Source organism: Labrus bergylta, chromosome 18 (genome assembly GCF_963930695.1).
Source record: "Labrus bergylta chromosome 18, fLabBer1.1, whole genome shotgun sequence".
Lineage (NCBI taxonomy): Eukaryota > Metazoa > Chordata > Actinopteri > Labriformes > Labridae > Labrus > Labrus bergylta.
This window is the reverse complement of record NC_089212.1, coordinates 5,372,117-5,389,276: the sequence shown is the minus strand read 5'-3', so window position 1 is coordinate 5,389,276 and position 17,160 is coordinate 5,372,117. Positions and strand designations below refer to the sequence as shown.

General features: G+C 41.5%; 1 protein-coding gene across 2 annotated transcripts in view; it reads left to right on the top strand.

The window, feature by feature from the left end:
- LOC109994603 (peroxidasin) overlaps positions 1-17,160 on the top strand; it is a 62,505-nt gene that overhangs the window by 30,033 nt on the left and 15,312 nt on the right. For both annotated transcript variants that reach the window (XM_065966291.1, XM_020648020.3), the window contains 8 exons: positions 3,580-3,697; positions 3,881-4,050; positions 5,594-5,866; positions 6,892-7,167; positions 10,195-10,307; positions 10,728-10,884; positions 12,785-12,893; positions 15,856-16,013. In XM_065966291.1, the coding sequence (XP_065822363.1) occupies positions 3,580-3,697; positions 3,881-4,050; positions 5,594-5,866; positions 6,892-7,167; positions 10,195-10,307; positions 10,728-10,884; positions 12,785-12,893; positions 15,856-16,013 (1,374 nt within the window). The remainder of the gene's footprint in view (positions 1-3,579; positions 3,698-3,880; positions 4,051-5,593; positions 5,867-6,891; positions 7,168-10,194; positions 10,308-10,727; positions 10,885-12,784; positions 12,894-15,855; positions 16,014-17,160) is intronic.

Genomic DNA, 17,160 nt, shown 5'->3' with positions numbered 1-17,160 from the left:
TATAGAAAAAAACTCTTATTCAAACTGAGTCTAAGTGTTGAAACTAGAGGAGTACTGGAGACAGTCTAAAGATCTGTGTCTTCACACAGGTCCTGTGTCTACTGCTTTGTACTCACACATTACATCAACAACAGCGTCATATTCCTGTCTCATTGTGTGTGTCACATTGTGTTACAGCCTGCCACACACACAGCGCTGTTCTTCCAGTTCGATGTCATACATTGCTCCTCTGTTGCCGCCTTTGATGGCTGATCAGGGGCGGAGTAACTGTCCCACCGTTCTGCCTCTATGTGATACAGATAGCAGACCAAGAGTAACGGCAGATATATCCCGCCTGCAACTGGAAATATCTAACTGTTTCTTTTCGTTCTAGCCCAACAATTTATTAGAATCATATTGATTTCGCAGACTTTAAAAAAAGGCTCCCAGTCTCCTCAGATTTGTGACATCTTTCAAGTCTTGTTCTGGTTAGCTGACATTGTTTCAGCAAACTCATCGAGACACCACGGCCATTTATTTGTCATTTCTCAAAACGTGAAGCACAATGACCTTTAAATTAAATTCCCTTCATGCTACACAAATATAAGATGAGATTTTTTTTTTACGCATTAAGAGTTCAGAAACAGTAGTTATATTTGTAGTCAATATCAGGGTTTAGATATATCTAATTTTGGCAGGATTTTTGTTTTTTTCAATATATGTTGCAATTAAAAATAAATTAAATTGACCTCACCTTGGAAATACATCAGCATCTAATCTAGGTTTTTCAAACACTGTGAGAGTGATGCTTTAGCACATTGTGTCTTAATTCTTTTTACTTACTGGAAGTCCAAATGAAAGGCCACATTTACTGTAAGTCTGTTGCTTTTTGAACCGGTGTCTAAAGCTCCTGCAGCAGTAAATCCCACAGTCTTAGCTCTGCGTTTCCTCCAGCTCTCTCTCTCTCAATGCTGCAGCTTGAGCCAGGCAGGCTAGTTGGCAGCTGACTGTAACCCAACCGCATTTAAATCTCTGCAGCTAATTTGATGGCCCCAACTTGCCCATTCTTGCTCGGTGTAACCCCCTCCACTTCATCAGTCTGCATAGCGAGCCAGCAGAGGAGGAATGTGTGCTTGAAAACATGGTGGAAGTTATTCCGCTCCTCCCTCCGTGTTCTCCGTCTCTGCCTCCTGTAAATGGGGCCGAACAATGCACAGCGTGTTGAACAGCTGTCAAAACAGCCATCCTCCTTGAGATGAGGTGCCACCTCCCTGCACAAGTGGTATCTGATGAAACCAGGCGGGCCTCCTCATCAGATTAAGGTCGGGTTACAAAACAAAAACACACTGCAATTACAGTCCAGCTGTTAAATGTGGAGTCGCTCTTTGATAAGAAGGAGAAAGAATTCTTAGCCTCTTATGAGTTTAGGTTTGGTTTACCTGCTGTTGTCTGAAGATTTGGCTTCATCCTATGGATTATATAAAATGTCAGCAGAGCGGAGAGAACAGTTTGAAGGGCTGTTCTGAAATGTGTCCTCCACATGTGCACTGTGTGTGTGGAACAAAAAGGGGGCTCAGAGTTGACCAGTCAATGTAGAAAGTTACTTTTCTTTAGGTATTTTTTGCTCATTATTTATCTTTGTGCATAGTGAAGGTGAAGATGCAGACAGGAAATAGAAGAGAGAGAGGAATAACTTGCAACAAATGTCATCGGCTGGAATAAAACTGGCTGCATGTGCCATGTGCTTGTTTCTATCGGTTTACCAAGGCGCACAAGGGAGCTTGACTTTCTTCTGGGTCAAAGGTTATTGTTGTTAGTAAGGCTGTGTGACCTGTAATTTATTAGGTTATAAAGTCATACACTATTTATTTTTGGATATTTTGAAATGTTCTTTACAGCTCAGTTGGGCCGTCCGCTTGGTGGACTACAGCCTCCATACACGGGGCGCGTACTCTAACCACTGCGCCACCAGCGCCCCAACAACAGCATGACCTTTATGTATGTTGCCCATCTAGGGAGGGGCATTACAAATTAGCTTCGGCTATAAAAGCTGTAGTGTGTGGCTTCAGTTGACTTGCTCCATACGTGTCCCTATACAGATAAACATGAAATAAATACATGTTCTGGTACTCTATGTGACGTAGTTCTACATTCAAAGACTTATATTTATTTTAAATTATATTTTAAAAAAATTCTTAAAACTTGCTTACAAAAGGGGAACTTTAGTTATCTTTGAAAAGAACAGAACCTATCAGGCGATGAATTCATGAGCTACACAGTTGTTAAAGGTGCGTGCGTGCGTGCGTGCGTGCGTGCGTGCGTGCGTGCGTGCGTGTGTGTATTCGTCTCTCGTTCTCTGTTTGGACATCGCTGACACATCTGCTGAATAGATATGTCACTTTTACAAAAACAATCATAAGCAGGGTCTCAGCAGTGATACTAGATTATTTTCAGGCTTTTTTTTTTAACTCTGTGTCCAGGCTCAACCTTTTTACGCTGCAGAGTGTCATGTGCTCACAGCGTTTGAGCCACCCCAGTTTGTTTACATGTGTGCTAAAAGGAAGTGGGCAGTGCTTCAGGAGCGCTTCCCAGGCTCTGTCCTGGTTCACAGATACGATAAACACACACACACACACACACACACACACCCGACACACGAGAGTGGACTGAATGAGTGTGTGAGTGTGTTTATCAGCCACTGTAGTTTATCGTTTGAGGAGCTAGAAACTTTTGTTCTCCTCCTCTGTGCAGTGTGTTAATACACAAATGAAGACGAGGATTGTGTTGGTGGTATTGTGGTTGAGCATCTAAGAAACCCATATACACTTTTTACACTTCAATCTGTGATGTAAGCTTCTTTAAGCACAGACTAAAGAACTGAACTAACTTTTATAATAACTAACTCTTCTGTTACTAACTTTGAATATCTTCAGTGATGATGACTTGCTTCAGCCTCTTACAAGCCAGCCCCATTGGACAGATGAGACGGATCGACTTGGTTCATCTGATAAACACAGAGAAAGACAAATGAATGCATAAACATTTATCCTCACATAGTCATATTTAAGGATGTAAAGATTAATTGTGAGTCAGTGAAAAAAGCGATTCAAAGGAGTCAAGGTTCACATCGGTACTCTGAAAAAAGAATCTCAATAACATGGTGAGCGTCAGCAGCTGCAGAGCGAGGTTTAGAAATTGAGGATGCACCACCGTCTTTTAAATCGCAGGTGTGGAAGCATTTTGGCTTCCCCAAGACAGAAAATGAAAGAGGAGAGAAGATAACAGACGAGAGAAAGACTCTGTGCAGATATTGCATGAAGACAGAGAACTACACAAATAGCACAACCAGCATTTAATCCACACAAGGCCAAACCCCACTGACAAGCAGGTTTGCAGCTCCGCTCGCCCAAACGAGTGCAAGAGCCAAAGAGATTACGAGGTGCATTGGTGTTTTCATGAAAAAAGTAAAGGAATCTTTTTCAGTCCTCTCATACTTTGTCTAAAGTCTCATTTTCTAAAATAAATTGTGTGAGAATCATTATCGTGAATTGTTACATCCCTGGTCATATTGCATTCTCCTCTTTTGCCTTTTTCCTCCAGAGGTACCCAGGATCACCTCAGAGCCCCAGGATGTGGATGTTACATCAGGAAACACTGTCTACTTCACCTGCAGGGCTGAAGGCAATCCTAAACCACAGATCATCTGGCTCAGGAACAAGTAAGACACTCAGTGCTCTGAACATGACAATATACTGACTGTTTTCAGCTACTTCTTGTTTGAACGTGTGTGTTAGTTTAGTACATAAAGCAAAAGTCAGAGAGTCTGGATTGAGCTTGTCCGATGTAAAACATGTGTCGCTTCATGTTGCATGTGATGTCTTTCTATGCCCCCTCATCGCAGCAATGCTTTAAACATGCGAGATGACAGTCGTCTGAACCTGCTGGAGGACGGGACTCTAATGATCCAGGACACCAGGGAGACGGATCAGGGTGTCTACCAGTGCATGGCCAAAAATGTGGCAGGGGAGGTCAAGACTTCACAGGTCACTCTGCGATATTTTGGAGCCCCCTGTAAGTCACTGAATTGAAGCTCTACATGCTCTTATCCAAAGTACTTAAACTGCAAAATGCAACAATGATGAAAAACTGTCAGAATAATATTTAGACTGAATAAGTTGTATAGCATATTAACATAAAAACTTAAAGTTATAATGTTCAACATTTTAAACATTAAATAGCAGATGTCAAATATATCCTAATGAAATACATACAGTGAGTAATACCTTTCCAGCCGTGGTAAGAACACCGTTACTGCAGCGCTGGAGTCATCCCCCGCTCTCTCCTCACAACATTCCCTTACTCTCTTCAGCTTTCCTATATAAAAAGGGTTAAAGATCCCAAAAATAACAACAACAAAAAAAAACACTGTAACTTTGTACCATGTCCCATTAGTTAAAACTAGTCATTCATTTTAAATTCAGGATAAAAGTTATCTAACTAAACAAGGTTACATTATGACGGGTCCAAGGTCAGGTCAGTGATGACTATATGTAACTATAAGGCAAAGTTTAACCATCATCATAACGTTTTTAAATGTAACAAGAAGAAGAAGACATTGTGTGTTGAATCAGAAACTTCAATAAATATTGTTTTAAGCAGGAAATGAAATGTTTTAAGACGATTTTACAGATGGTATTATGAACTGTTTAACCTCCTAACTGAAAAACAAATCCAGTTCTATTAAAATAAAAAAATTGTTCTCTCAACTTTCAACAAAATAATAGGAAAGTATCAATAGTAGAGATTGTGAATGTTACAGTAATGGTGAATAATCATCATCCCTTGTTTGGTGTAGAAACATGATAAAATAGAGCCAGGTGTACACACTGTCAGTAGCACTGAGGATATTCTGAGAGTTCAGGAGGTCAAACAACTGGGATGTCCCTCTGAGCTGTGACTCAAACATGCTGGCTTTCATGTACACACACACACACACACACACACACACACACACACACACACACGAGTACATCCTGTCCTTTGTCTCTGTCGCTCGTTTCCTCTGTGCTCTGCCTGATATACATGTACACTCTTACACTCTCACATCACTCAGTCATACTGTGATCGATGTCTCTCTCAGTAGGAGATAAGCACGCCTGTCTGCAGACGACCTAAAGGTTCACCGCCGGGTGACAGATGGCTGAAACGATGACCTCTCGTTAAGGAGCGGTTTCTGAAAGCAGATGTTGTGCGTTTCCTGTCTCCGTGTGATTGTAAACTCGAGGCCTCTCGCTGTGTACATATTTCCTCTGACTCCACTGTAATCACTCGCCAAATATGGGCTCAGCCACATTTTGCGATACACACAGGAGGTTGTTTTGGCAGAAGTCACAAATATACAAAGGTGATGTTTGTGCATAAACTGACCGTCGAAGTGCACACATGTTTTTTCTCAATAACTTTCTTTTAAACATTTTCTTGACACTTATGTAGGGTCCCCACCAGGTTCCTAACACTCTGCGGTTACTCAAACCACAGACTCAGATAGAACAATCCCCTCTCACCTAATTAATCTAACCCTATTCCCATGCCCCTCCTTTCCCTCTTCCTCCAGCACGGCCAAGTTTTGTGATCCAGCCCCAGAACACAGAGGTGCTGGTGGGAGAGAGTGTGACCCTTGAATGCAGCGCCACAGGCCAACCCCAGCCCCGGGTCTCCTGGACCAAAGGCGATCGAACCCCCCTGCCAAACGACGCTCGCATCAACATCACGCCCTCCGGAGGGCTTTACATCCAGAACGTGGTCCAGGCTGACGGAGGACAGTACACCTGCTTTGCCTCCAATAATGTTGACACCATACATGCTACTGCTTTTATTATTGTACAAGGTAGGAGGACTCACTTTTCTCTGTTTGATCATTTCTCCATAAATAAGTCAGTTTTTACATTACGTTGGAATGAATTTGATTGGATCGTTAGCTTTGACAAAAGCTTTTAAAATTGGTCTAAAAATTAGTAAACGCCTGAATGTGAGTGCAGGATGAGTCATCAGACAGTTGAAGCATTTTACATGAAAAGAAAAAAACATTTATTTAGATGTAAAAAAAAAACTCAGTTAATGCTTTATTGAAATATATTTGTCAGATATTTGCAGAAAAATTAACATTTACCACAAGAACTCTGGATTTAAACCTGGAACTTGTAGTTTTCATTTCATGGGGAAAATGTAACCATGTCAAAAAGGAAACAAAGTTAGTGATTTTTACACCTACTATCCGCTGATGGAGATGTAGAAACTTTTAGTCTCACATGATACAAAACATAAATGAATTCCTTCCTGATTGATGAATAGAATATCTGGAAATCACCTGAGGAAAATATCTCCAAATGTTGACTCTAACCAAATGTCTCTAGTGGTCAGAGGTGACTGTCTCTCAAACAAAGAGACGGAGTGGTAATCTAGGGGTCATTTATTCTTTTCAATATTTATAAAACAAATGCAGCCATTGTCCAGGCCACAGTTGAAGTCATTCTGTGGGAAACACTGACGAATGTAAACTACAAGTTCACTTGGGAGTGGAATCATACACCCACAGGCTAACTTCTATTATCCTCCTGGACGTTAGGATCTCTAACCTTAAATAAACTCAGGGCCGCTCTACACAGATATAAAACTTTCTTCCTGAAACTGAGTGTTGAAGACCATGAAGATGGCAGATTTTAAGTGTCAAACTAGTTAGACTATTATGTGTCTGTTCACGTGTATAACAAGTTAGGTTCTCCTTTACTAACTGACCCCCCTGACCTTTACATATTCATGTTTTATAGTTAGGACTCACAGTCTAATTGCTTGTAATGATATCTCGGCTACAGGTGCACAAACTGTAATGCTTTCTGTCCCCTCTGCCTCCAGCGATCCCTCAGCTCACAGTGACACCTCAGGACCAGTCAGTCCTGGAGGGCCACACTGTGGACTTCCCGTGTGAGGCGACTGGTTACCCCCAGCCTGTGATTGCCTGGACACGCGGAGGCAGTCCTTTACCCCTCGACCGCCGCCATGTAGTCCTGTCTTCTGGGACTCTCCGCATCACCCGGGTGGCCGCCCACGATGAGGGCCAGTACGAGTGCCAGGCGGTCAGCCCTGTAGGGACTGTGCAAGCCGCTGTGCAGCTCAGCATCCAGCAGAGAGGTGAGGGTGAAGGGTGAAGCCTCAGAGGTATTAGTGAGAATGAGTCACAGGTAGCTTGATATGGAAAGAAGCCACAGGTTTCACAATGTAAGAGAAAGTTAAACCATTATTCTGGTATTTTCAAACATATTTCCACATTATTCAGGGTCTAAACGACTCCTAAGTACATACAGCTTTAGAATTGCTCCAGGAGATTCCTTCACCAGCAGCTGTGATCTGCTCTTTTAGTAGACCTATGTTGATTTCATGCAGAATTTGATTGCAGGCGACACTGCCTGTTTAATGGCTGCATGCTGAAACAATCTATTGGAGCAAAACCTTTGCAGCAATAAGTCATTGGATACCCTGAACGTTTGAAAAATAGGTTTTGAATGCGCCAGAATTAACCCGAGATAAAGTTATTACAGTGTTGGTCCCGCTGAAGGCCAACCTGTTCTGTGGGACAAAGGGAAACATGTAACTGAAACAAGTCTTTCACAAACAGGCTCTTAGAGTGTGGCTGCTGAAAGCCCTTTTCAAACACAGCATGATTGTGTAGGGTGGGAGGATTGGAGTGGGGGGAGTGGGGGGAGTGCTAGGTGGTGAAATGTTGAGATGGTGGGAGTGGTGCAGCGCTACTTTTACGGGTCTAATATGCTGTTTACATACATGTCTGAGTTATACTGGTGCATTGAATGCAAAGACTGAAAGACATGTTGTGTGTGTGAGGAATATTTGTGTCTTTTTTTATTTTTTGGTGTTCATTTGTGCAATGTCATTTTATTTGACTGTTTAGTGTAGTGATTTATTCTGCATGTTCTTAGGTTTTCACATGTTTCATTTTGCAAAGTTTTATTTTTTTCACTGCTTCTTCCTCGTGTGCACTGCAGATGGCTTTATTTGTGTGTGTGTGGATTAAATTACAGGCTTGACATATCACAGGCGAGCATGGCAGTCTGTAATCCTGTGATGACACCATGTTTTTCCATGTAGTAACGGTTGTTAACATGGCTCAAAGTACATGTTGTATAATGGCCCCCTCTCCGTTAAAGAGCTATACGAGCCCGCAGCCATGCTGCCTGTGCATGATGATAGCAGCCGTATGCGGAGTGCGGTGCAGGAGAAGAGGGGAGGCTTTAGGAGAAAGTGAAAGCAGGGATTAGCAGGATGTAAAGCTGGTCTCCTTTCAACAGATATGTCAGTACATCTGTGATAGTGTGTATTTGTTTCAATTTGCTGTGCTCACATCCCAGTGGTAAATATGTGGTAACAGATTGCCTGCAGCTTTAACGCTGTGTACTGTACCCTGCAATGAACCCTGTGTTTTAGAAAGTTCAACTTTGATTTAGAGGCTGTTAATTAGTGTCAGACGTGTATAAAACTGCCTCCCACTCTAGTTTATGTTTTCTAACTTTTGGGATTTTCCCATGGCCCCGGGGGGGGGGCTCATTGCTGCCTGCTACATGGAAATCATGAAAGTGTCTGAAAGTCAAGCTCGACGCTGTGTGTGAATGATGTAGTGAAGATGCCATTTGTGATGTTTGGCCTGAAACCCTGTGTACATAAATTGCTGTTTTTAAATTCATGGAAAAAGAGAGAAGTTGTGTTGGGTACATATGTATCAAATGTTAGGGTTAGAACTCGTAATTTGGAAGAACAATATGCTCGTCATTGATTTAATGAAAAGTGTAAAAAGAAAAAAGAATATTCAGTTTAAAAATGACAACACAGATTTGTTCCACTACACTCAATTCATCCTCTATAAATCCTAACTGCAGCAACTCCCCAAAAAACTGAGGGGATTGTTAAGTGTTGCCTGACAGCTGCTTTGTCATTTGACTACAACATGTAGGTAGTTTCTGATTTCATGCTAGAGCAGAGTGAATTAACAACACTTCTTTGGATCAAATCAGCCATTGTCCTGGGGTATAAAAATTACCACTTGAATAGACAGAAAGTTACAGACAAAGAATTACCATAGAAGAGAGATCACTGTCATAGCTGCATGATTTTTTTACGTGTTTCCTTTAGCTTTTAGATAAATAGGTATCATTAAAGGGGACATATTATGAAAAATCCTTTTAGTGTTTTTGAACATATATATTGGTAACCTGAGTGTCTACTGACACACAAAAGGTGAAATAAATCCATCCAGTCCTTTCTTTGTGGTCTGCATAAGTCTTACAACACAGAGAAAAATGCTCAGTTTCAAATTTGCTCTCCTTGTGATGTCACAGTGGGATCCTGGTAAAACAAATACCCTCCCCTCCCCTGGTATCTCCACATATGGACTCCACCCCCAGCCTAGAACAAAACTTTTGCGCAGGTCCGCCATTTTTATTCTCACTAGCAAAGGAGTGACGTCTACCAGTAAAAATCAGGGGGGTTCATTGCATTTAAAGAGACACACACCAAAACGGAGTGTTCTGAGAAAGCTGGTTTATACAGGGTCACAAACCTCCTCTGGTGCTTGATTCATGTTATATTTTGACCAAAGCACAGCACAGATGTTTCATTTAGACCACAGGAGACTGTTTGAAAAGGTGGAGAAAGGGGATCATATGTCCTCTTTAAGATATTGGTAATAATACCAGTTCAAACTGATTTAATTAGTTTGATGGGTAGAGAGTGAAATTAGCGAGAAAGATCTCAAAGCCGACCTCATTGACTACACTCGCTGCACTCTGCCAGAGGTTTGAGTTTAATCTTTTAGTAACTGCAACTTTGATACAGTTTTTGCTCTTCCAAAAAGTTAGTCTTTGGGTGGCAGAATTGGTCATTGCACTATTTGCCAACAAATGAAGCAAGTGTTTTTCATTTTCATTTCAAAATACGCAATGCCCTCATCATCTCTTTGTGCTCCACAATGACTTTAAGCTGTTGAATATTTGTCAGCCCTGCAGTGCAACACATAAGTAGGAGTGTAAAATGCTCAGATTAGTCAATGTCTGCCGTAATTGATGCATTTTTTCATGTACATTATTCTGAGCAACAGTGTATAATCATTAACACATGCGCATGTGTGTGTGTATGTTTTAACTCATTCAGTAACGCCTGTTTTCACAAATGCTCCAAGGGACCTGACGGTGGAGTCTGGCCAGGACGCCCAGATTCCCTGCAGCGCTCAGGGCCAGCCACAGCCCGTCCTCACCTGGAACAAGGTTAGATGATAGAGCTTCTGTCGGCTGAGTAAGCTGCTCGACACCCATTCACTGCAGAGGTCACTGGGTTAAAAAAAAAACTTAACTGAAGGAGCAGTGTGTGGTCATTTTAATAACTAACTGAAGAAATATCAGTCAGAAATGTCAAGAGGTAAATAACATGTTGGAGATAACTTCTCTCCAAAAACATCGATGCAGACTAAACAGCTCAATGCTCTTGACATAAAAGGTCCCATCTGTGAAGCTCTTAATCCTTCTCCAGTAATCTGACACCCAACTTCACATGCTTGTTCACAGGGTCATGACTTTTGCCCTCTTCCCACCCCCTACTCTCTCTCTCTCTCTCTATTTCTCTCTCTCTCTCTCTCTCTCTCTCTCTCTCTCTCTCTCTCTCTCTCTCTCTCTCTCTCTCTCCCCCAGGATGGTGTTCAGGTGACAGAGAGCGGGAAGTTCCACATCAGCCCCGAGGGTTATCTGGAGGTGAAGGATGTGGGCACGGCTGATGCTGGTCGCTACGAGTGCATTGCCCGCAATCCCATCGGCTACCAGGTTGCTAGTATGGTGCTAACGGTCACAGGTGGGACAAATCTAAAATCATATCTTTGCACTAATATTTTTTTTTTTAGTATTGTGTTCAAGATTTGACAGCAAGTGGAAAAAATGTCATGCCAGCATAGTAATTTATATTTGTTTTAATTTGGGACTGTATTAAAGGCAGGGTTGGTCATTTTCTTCAGATCCACTTTTTAAGATTTTGGTTGAAATTGTCTTCAGGTCCTGACAGACATTAATAACTGATGTTCTCTGAAAAAGACACAAAGAAAATCCATCATCTGTATCAGTTTGTAAGTCTGTAAAAACTTTGACCAATGTCTGCCACGAGATACCAATCTGATGAACCAATCACACGCCTCCCTGTCTCCCTGCTCGTTCTCTACCTCTTGCATGAACAAGCCCACACTCAAAGCATGAGCTGAGGTCAGCTTCTGGACCAATGGTGCTTCTGCATGTAAGTGAGGGGTGTGGCTTTTGAGGGAGCACAGAGGGGAGGGGGTGCAGACCGAGCACTGAGGGAATGCTACTTTCAAAATCAAGCAAGTTTTTGAAAATGACCAACCCTGCCTTTAAGAATTTTAAAATAAACTTAATTCAAACGTGCTTTTCATCAAATTTGCTGAACAAGCACATCACCCAAAAAACAATTCTGAATGGAGAATATATAACTTAACACTTCAAACGCTCATTTAATCTGTAGTTGTTTTACTTTTTGAGATATGGTCGCGATTGATAGTTTGAAAATATTTTTGACATTTTTGCCTCTGTTGGATTGGACAGCTGAAGAGAGACAGGAAATGTTGGGATGAGAGAGCGGGGGATGACTTGCAGCAAAGGGCTGAGGTTGGATTGAACCCACAGCCGCTGTGACGAGGACCACAGCCTCTGTTCATGGGACGTGCGACATAAACACTAGACTATCTGCGCTCCACAGGCTGACATTTACCATTTTGCTCATTGTTTGAATTATTTGTGTATTGTCTTTTGCCTATCATTTTTTAGACTATCTTCAGTTTTTGATACATATTCCTAAAGTCTGCACAACCTCAAGTTCTGTAAGTTCTGATCTAGCTTTCATTGTTTCTAGATCAGTTCAGAATGTTTCAGATTAGTTTGAACAAGATTATGTAAATAACTGTCTCCCACTGTGAGACTGCTGCCTTCTGTTTCCCTTCCATTGTCATTCTCAGCTGCATGTAACCATATTTGATGATGTAATCAACCAATTTATACAACTTGAAGCTTCAGTTGCAGAAAGTATGAAGGCTTTAGCTATCATGATTTTATTTTATTTCTCAGTTTGAACAGGATTATGCAAACAAGCTGCAGGAGGGCGGTTTTCATAGGGCTTTCTATAAACAGTCACAAACTGGAGACAGTGGAGCAAGGAAGTTGGAAACTGTGCAATAGGCAGAAGTCCCTTCACTGAGTATCCTGATGTGTTGCAGTTTATAAATTCACTGTCAATAACTGTCACATCAGTGTAAAGCCCGTAAACTCAGGAGCCGTCTCTCTGTTGATCCACTCCGTCCAACTCAGTCAGTAATTTAGTCACACTCTGCTGCAATGCTATCAGATTCCTGTCAGCTCTTCCCTGTGTGTGTTGGTGTTTCCTGCTGAGATTTCTCAGGTTCAGGCCGCAGCACTCCTGCTCCTGAACCATAAACTGTATCAAAGTGCTCAGTTGTTGTTGGACTCCTTCAGCCCTCACGTCACAATCTCACTGTTTTCAATGGCACACTACGATGACGGAGTGTGCCAGACATGTGCTCAAAGAAGGCTGAAGTGCAAATCTTTGAGAAGTTAAAGAACATCATTGACTGAAAGCTCTTTGCTTTGTACTTTGAATGTGACCACTGTTAGGCTCATATGCACTGGGTAGTGTTAATGACAAACAATACCTTTTTCTGCATGTGTCACAGTTCCTGCAGTCAGCAGAGAGGGAGACACGTTTGTGAGCACGTCCATTGAGCAGGCCATCCGTAATGTGGACAGTGCTATCGAGTCAACGAGGAGACGACTCTTCGATGGGTAAGATATGAAAACTCGCTCCCACACAACCATGCACACACACACACACACACACACACACACACACACACACACACACACACACACACACAGTGACACTTTTTATACTCGAGTCTAAAGTATAAAGAGCAATGTCACAGCTGTTTCTTGTAAAAAAAAAATAAAAAAAAACTATCCTTATCTCTTATCTGCCTACCTTATCTGTCAGTGACATAAAAAACACAAATTATGTTACTTTCAACTTTATCAGAAAGGCGCTGTTGACGTCACGGCCGCTCTTTTCAAATTGTATGATATTCCCCGTAGTTTAGACCCCTATGGATCGTACCATGTACTCACATCCTGTTTGCTCCGTGTCTGATCTGGGTAAAAAACGATCTCAAATATCAAACATGCAGTAAAAAATAACAGAGCAGCGTCAGTCATACAGCGGCCGTTGTCAACAAACGGTTGTCATAGAGACAGGACGGACATGCAGCACTTTTCTTCTCAGAGCACAAAACGCTTCATTCAAACACTCCCAAGCGTACTGACGGCGCTTTTCTGCCCGGAAAAAACACTCGGTTGCTCCCATGTACAGTAGCGGAGTTTATATTTTGTTATTCTATGTTACACTTCAGAAATGTAATCGTAAATGTGCTTTTCTTTAGTTTGTGGGATATGAAAATGTCTCCCTGCACAGACTGAGTCCAGAGCTACTTGCTCGTGGGGCCTTAGCTTGAGTACAAATAGCTTGTCTCACATTATCTTGGCGCATGACTTGAATGTTCCAGGTCTGAGTCAGAGCCTGCAGGGACAGAGTGTGGCTATTCACAAAGGCTGCTGATATTGCTGCCCTTTCCTGTTGCACTGCACGAGGATTTATGTTTTTTAAGTTTCAAATCTGAAAGCTGGTTGTAAAAATGTGCCTTAGGGGGGGCGGTACAAACAGCTGTTCAGACATTATTCTGACAACTACTGTACATTCAGATATTGACCTCTTGCATTGGTGCATCATTGTGACCGTTTCCATGATGATAAAAGAATGATTGTACCCTCAAGTCTTTGTTCATTCAGTCAAGTTTTCATGTGGATGTAGGTGGTTTCAGTACAACTCAAGTGTTCCCATCCTGCTGAATGATGTGGTTTGCAGTTGTATTTTTCTTGGCATGCACACACACACACACACACACACACACACACACACACACACACACACACACAATCTGCCCCCACACACACACAAATACAGTGTACAAACACTCAGACACAGTGTGGTAACCTAGATGGAGATTAGGGGATTTCCAGGTCTCTTTAATGACAATCACAGATCAAGAGGAAGCGTCCTCCCTGGCTGATAGCACAGACCAGAGTCTTTGAACCTGGTCTGGAGATAATAATTATAAAAAACAGAATCACATTTGACCATGAGAGAAAACCTATTAGCACTTTTCATAAAGGAAATCAGCCGTGTTGCTGTGAGGTATCAGTTGTTTTATGCAACAGCAGCTGTTTATTAGTGCAACACATTACTGTAACCAGCATTTTAAAATGATCACAAAAACTAAACAAGGATAAGGGAGCAATAACTACTAAGACTAAATTGATCTTTGTAACAGTTGTCAGCTTTACACCGGGGTTAACATCAGCTGAGAGGAAGACAAATATCTTGAACCAGAAAATCAGTTATGCAAAACACAGATCTTTCAGATAAACACAATGATTGTATTTGACCAGCTGTGATTATATTTTATTATGGATGATTTTGCAGTCTATCTCTACCTTGAAATAGGTTTTATGTGTTATTGTGTGTTTCACTGATATTTAAACACCAGAACCCCCCTCTGAAATGAAGTGATCAAGGCAGCAGTAGACGAGCACTTCCAACTTTTTACAAGGTCAATTACTGTTTTTTGTCAACGGATGATGTTTATAGTTCAATAAATGAAATCCTACATCCACAAGGTCTAGCTCTTTATTCTTGGTTGAGCAAAATAGAAAATAAAAGGATTTAAAAAAATGACCTAAGCAAGGTTTGAGAATGTGTAACGATTACAATTGACAGCAGATGACGATGAATAACAAGTTGACAATGAAAGTGTGGCTGCTGTTGGCCTCAGGTTGAACTGTAGGTTGTCTGAAACAAGGCAAAGACTCTTTGTAGACAAACATTAACAATCCTAATGAGTTTGAAAAAACCTGGCCCAGGTTTGAAAACACAGCTATGACCCTTCAAATGAGAATTCTGTTGAATTCACATTAAGATGTAACAATAACGGCTCATGTTTCATCAGTCATTTGGCCTACATGTGTATCATACCACAATCTAGTGAAACCATGTTGTTTTTTTATTTCATTCTTTTATTGTATTAAACCGCGGGCTGGGTAGAACACATGTGGAACTGGCGAGTGGTTTTTACGGTTTTCCACACCATTTAATACGACTCTGGCTGAGCTTTCAAAGGGTTGAGGTTGAGGAGTTCAATTCAAATTTTGAGAAAGTAGTTTGTAATGACAGTTAAGCTGTCCAGTCAGTCGGTCTTCAAGAAAAGAGTGAGAGCAGGAAACAACACAGAGTCATGTGGTGAGCTCCTGATGAAGGAGATCCAGCTCATCAGTGAAATGTCTTGAGATGGTTCAGGCTTCTCTTTTGTTTGAACTTTCTGACCCTTATCGAGCTGCAGCAGAAAAACTTTTTGTCTGGAAAGTTACAGAGAACGCTCTGCCCGCTTTTCCTGCCCCGGAGCTCAAAAGAAAAAGAAAATCTCCTGAAGAATGTTATTTATGGTTACATTTGAAATGGATCTTTTCTCCTGCTTCCCTTCTAAAGTGTGTTTCTTTCACACCCTCTAAACTGCTACACACTGTCTACTGTCTCTCTACACATGTATTCATATTTACTCTCCCTTTTGTTATATCTCACCTTTTCTTTCTCTCCACCTCCCACACACCCTCTCTCTCTCTCTGTTCCTCATCCCTCCAGTCAGCCTCGTACCCCCGGAGAGCTGCTCGCTCTTTTCCGGTATCCTCGAGATCCCTACACAGTGGAGCAGGCGCGAGCCGGGGAGATCTTTGAACAGACTCTTCTGCTCATCCAGAACCACGTCAACCAGGGTCTGATGGTCGACACCAACGGGACAGGTGAGGCTGATATAGACTTAAACGGTCTTACAGTTAGTAACTCAATTACCAATCACATCCATCGCAGAGAAAGTGTCTGCAAACGTATGAAGAAAGGATTGAACTGTTTACTGAATTCATTAAGAGACTTGCTGTAAAACAGAGCTATACACATGGACACCAGTCATTAGACTATCAAGACATACTAAGCTACATTCTTAATTCAAGCTCATTATTTTCTAATGTTTATTTACTGAGGGAAATCCTGCTACATGAAGGAGACAGTGTAGATTCATAATTTTACCTCAATAAAATTCTCAACTTTGATATGCATATTTGAAGAACTGCAGTTCAGTTTGACTCAATATGTCGGTCATGTTAGTGTACTTCAGTTTTCAGTCTACATCATAGTCGACAGGAAAACACACAGGATCGACAGCACTTTAAAAACCAACTCTCCAAAATGACCCTGCTGAGGTTTCATGGGCCGTGAGCTTATTAGTACAAACACCTAATAAAGCAGTTTTATCTTAAAAAATAAGTGTTTGGTTATTAACGCTGTTTGGCAGACTCAGGATGTCAGGAGGGACTGCGAGCAGAGCTGGCTCCAGCCCGTATGAAGCTCTCGCCACCTTGTGAAAGGTTTTTACTTGGAGCTAAATATTAAGTTGTTTTTCCGATAAAAAATGAGTGTTCTTCTTTCTGAGGCTGGTCTTCCGGGACTGGGAGCAAAGCTGATGCTGACCTCAGCACACAAGCTGACTAAAATGTTTCTGCTGTTTTAAGAAGACTACTAAAGACTGTAGGGTGATTATTGTGATCTGCTGGGAATTATTTAATGTTGTAGAAAACTGATAAACATACATTTATTATCTCTATCCTATTTTATTTCCTACTGATGTATTTTGTGAAGAGCAACCGTAACACCGTATTTCCCCTTGGGATTAATAAAGTATTTCTGATTCTGAAACTCTCCATTTGAAGTTTCTTTAGGGTTGTGGTGGTTGTGAAAAGTAAAATCTCTAACAATCTTTGAAAGTGGGTAACATCAGTGTAGGTATTTTTCAACCCAAACCACAAACAATGAGCTGTTGGGGAAGCACAGAGCTTGTTAAATTTGAAAATGCTGTGTGAAATTAAATATTGCATCACCCTTTGGAAGGAGAGT